This window comes from Mastomys coucha, unplaced genomic scaffold (genome assembly GCF_008632895.1).
Source record: "Mastomys coucha isolate ucsf_1 unplaced genomic scaffold, UCSF_Mcou_1 pScaffold18, whole genome shotgun sequence".
NCBI classification, from domain to species: Eukaryota; Metazoa; Chordata; class Mammalia; order Rodentia; family Muridae; genus Mastomys; species Mastomys coucha.
This window is the reverse complement of record NW_022196900.1, coordinates 78045482-78047531: the sequence shown is the minus strand read 5'-3', so window position 1 is coordinate 78047531 and position 2050 is coordinate 78045482. Positions and strand designations below refer to the sequence as shown.

Genomic DNA, 2050 nt, shown 5'->3' with positions numbered 1-2050 from the left:
GATCATCCCTTTTTTGTTGGAGTGCAATATCACCCCGAGTTCCTGTCCCGGCCTATCAAGCCCTCCCCACCCTACTTTGGCCTCCTCCTGGCCTCTGTGGGGCGCCTCCCACATTACCTTCAGAAAGGTTGCCGGCTCTCACCCAGGTGGGGACACTAACTCATCACAGTGAGGTTCTACACAGTTCTAAGAAAAAGCCATAGGTGTCATGGCCTGGCATTGTAGGTGACCACATACTCATGGCATGCTGTGAAGGTTCCCACTCTTTCCCTGGGGTTTTGATAGGCTGCCCCTGTCTTCCTGGCCAGGCCTCATCTTTATAGTTTCTGGGTTCTGTTTTTGCTACTGCGCATATCCTGTCCATGGCAAGTGGGTCACAACCAGGTAGGCATATGGCCTATTCTTTCTGAAAATGGTTTCTCTGGGTGGTTAGAATATTAATGTTGAACTATTGGGGAGGGGCAACTAGAGGAAGAAATTCCCTCCACAGCTTCAGGTTTGTAGTAGAGATAGTTGCCACAGGTGGACACAAAGGCCGGGAAGTAAAGTGAGTCTTTGATGGGAGATGAGGAAACCTTCTCAATCCCACAGGGACACTTACAGTGACAGAAGTGGGAGCAGCTCCCCCGACTCGGAAATCACTGAACTCAAGTTTCCATCAATAAATCAGGACTGATCTGGTAAGTAACTTTTTTTTTAATTGTGAGTACACTGCAGCTGTCTCCAGACACACCAGAGGGCAGCGGATCCCACTACAGATGGCTGTGAGCCACCACGTGGGTGCTGGGAATTGAACTCGGGACCTCTGGAAGACCAGCCAGTGCTCTTAACTGCTGAGCCATCTCTCCAGCCCCAGTTAGTGACATTTTTAAGGTTTAGTAAAAAACGGAAAAAATGGTAACAGACTCCCTAAGAGCTCACTGGCCAGCCAGCTTAGCTCTCCCTGTGAGCTGCGGATTGTGTGAGTTGTCATCTCAGAGTAAGCTGGAGACTGACAGGAAGATGTCTGTCCACCTCTGTCTTCCATGTGTTGTTTAAGCACATGCACAGGAGCATGCACCTACATTTCTCCATTTGTCAATCATTGGGAGTGGCAGCCTCGAAATGGGCTGGTGCTATCAACAGAGTGCTTGTATCTGGCTGAGACAGAGGTTGCTGCAAGGCCTTGAAGCAAACAATTTTGGATTTGCAAACATAGGCTCCTGTCATTCTTCCATAGGAGTAGGCCTTGTTCCCTATGTGCTGGCAACTAAATTCTGACACTTAATAAGCATAATTCTAGCCTTTTGTTTTTTTTAAACAGGATGATTCTTCAAGAAAGCCTTCAACTTCATACTTTTGATAGTTTACAACTATGATTTTACATCTTGCTTTTGGACACTTCTTTTAAATTATGTTTTTATTAAGATTATTTTATTATGGGGGAAAGGCATTTGGAAATCTTTGTCACTTGCATGTCCCGTCATTTATACTGGATCCTGCAACACATGTATTTGTGTGACAATACCTTTGCAGTTTGTGTGCTTCTGCGATGGGAAACAGGACTCTGGATGGGACCTGATGGTGGCTGCTGGCTGGTTAAAGGGCCATCAACCACCTTATTTTCCAGCCACTTGAGTCACTGTCATTGGAGCGAATTGCTGCTGTTTCCCTAGGGTGCCAGGACTCCCGTGCTGGGCTGCTAACTGGGTGTTGCCGGAATCTCAGTGCTGCTGAGTTACAGGGGACTAGGTGCCAGCTGTGGTTGCCCTCACCATCCAGAAGGTTGTTTGGTTCTTTGGTACATCAGACAAGCTCTGTCTGTATAAAGTGTCACATAAAAACCCTGGGTCTCTGGCTACACTTTCTATTCCTGGGGCTGAGAAAACTCCTTGCATCAAGGGGTCAAGAAACAAGGAATTTTAGGGTAACTAGTTCTAAAGCCCTCTCTTGTGTATGCACCATTGATTTGAGGGTAGTTTTTTCTTCCAGAATGGTGTTATTGCAGTTGAAATTGCAATGTGAAGTTATTTTCTTAATGTGACATGGCAATGGGCATGGCCATGTGCCT

The 2050-nt window shown here is 46.6% G+C and overlaps 1 protein-coding gene across 2 annotated transcripts in view; it reads left to right on the top strand.

Annotated features, from left to right (window-relative positions):
• The window catches only part of Ctps1 (CTP synthase 1), a 31440-nt gene extending 29936 nt beyond the window's left edge, over positions 1 to 1504 (top strand). For both annotated transcript variants that reach the window (XM_031378502.1, XM_031378503.1), the window contains exons 17-19: positions 1 to 146; positions 592 to 680; positions 1304 to 1504. In XM_031378502.1, the coding sequence (XP_031234362.1) occupies positions 1 to 146; positions 592 to 676 (231 nt within the window). In that variant the 3' untranslated portion in view covers positions 677 to 680; positions 1304 to 1504. The remainder of the gene's footprint in view (positions 147 to 591; positions 681 to 1303) is intronic.
• Positions 1505 to 2050: the final 546 nt, after the last annotated feature.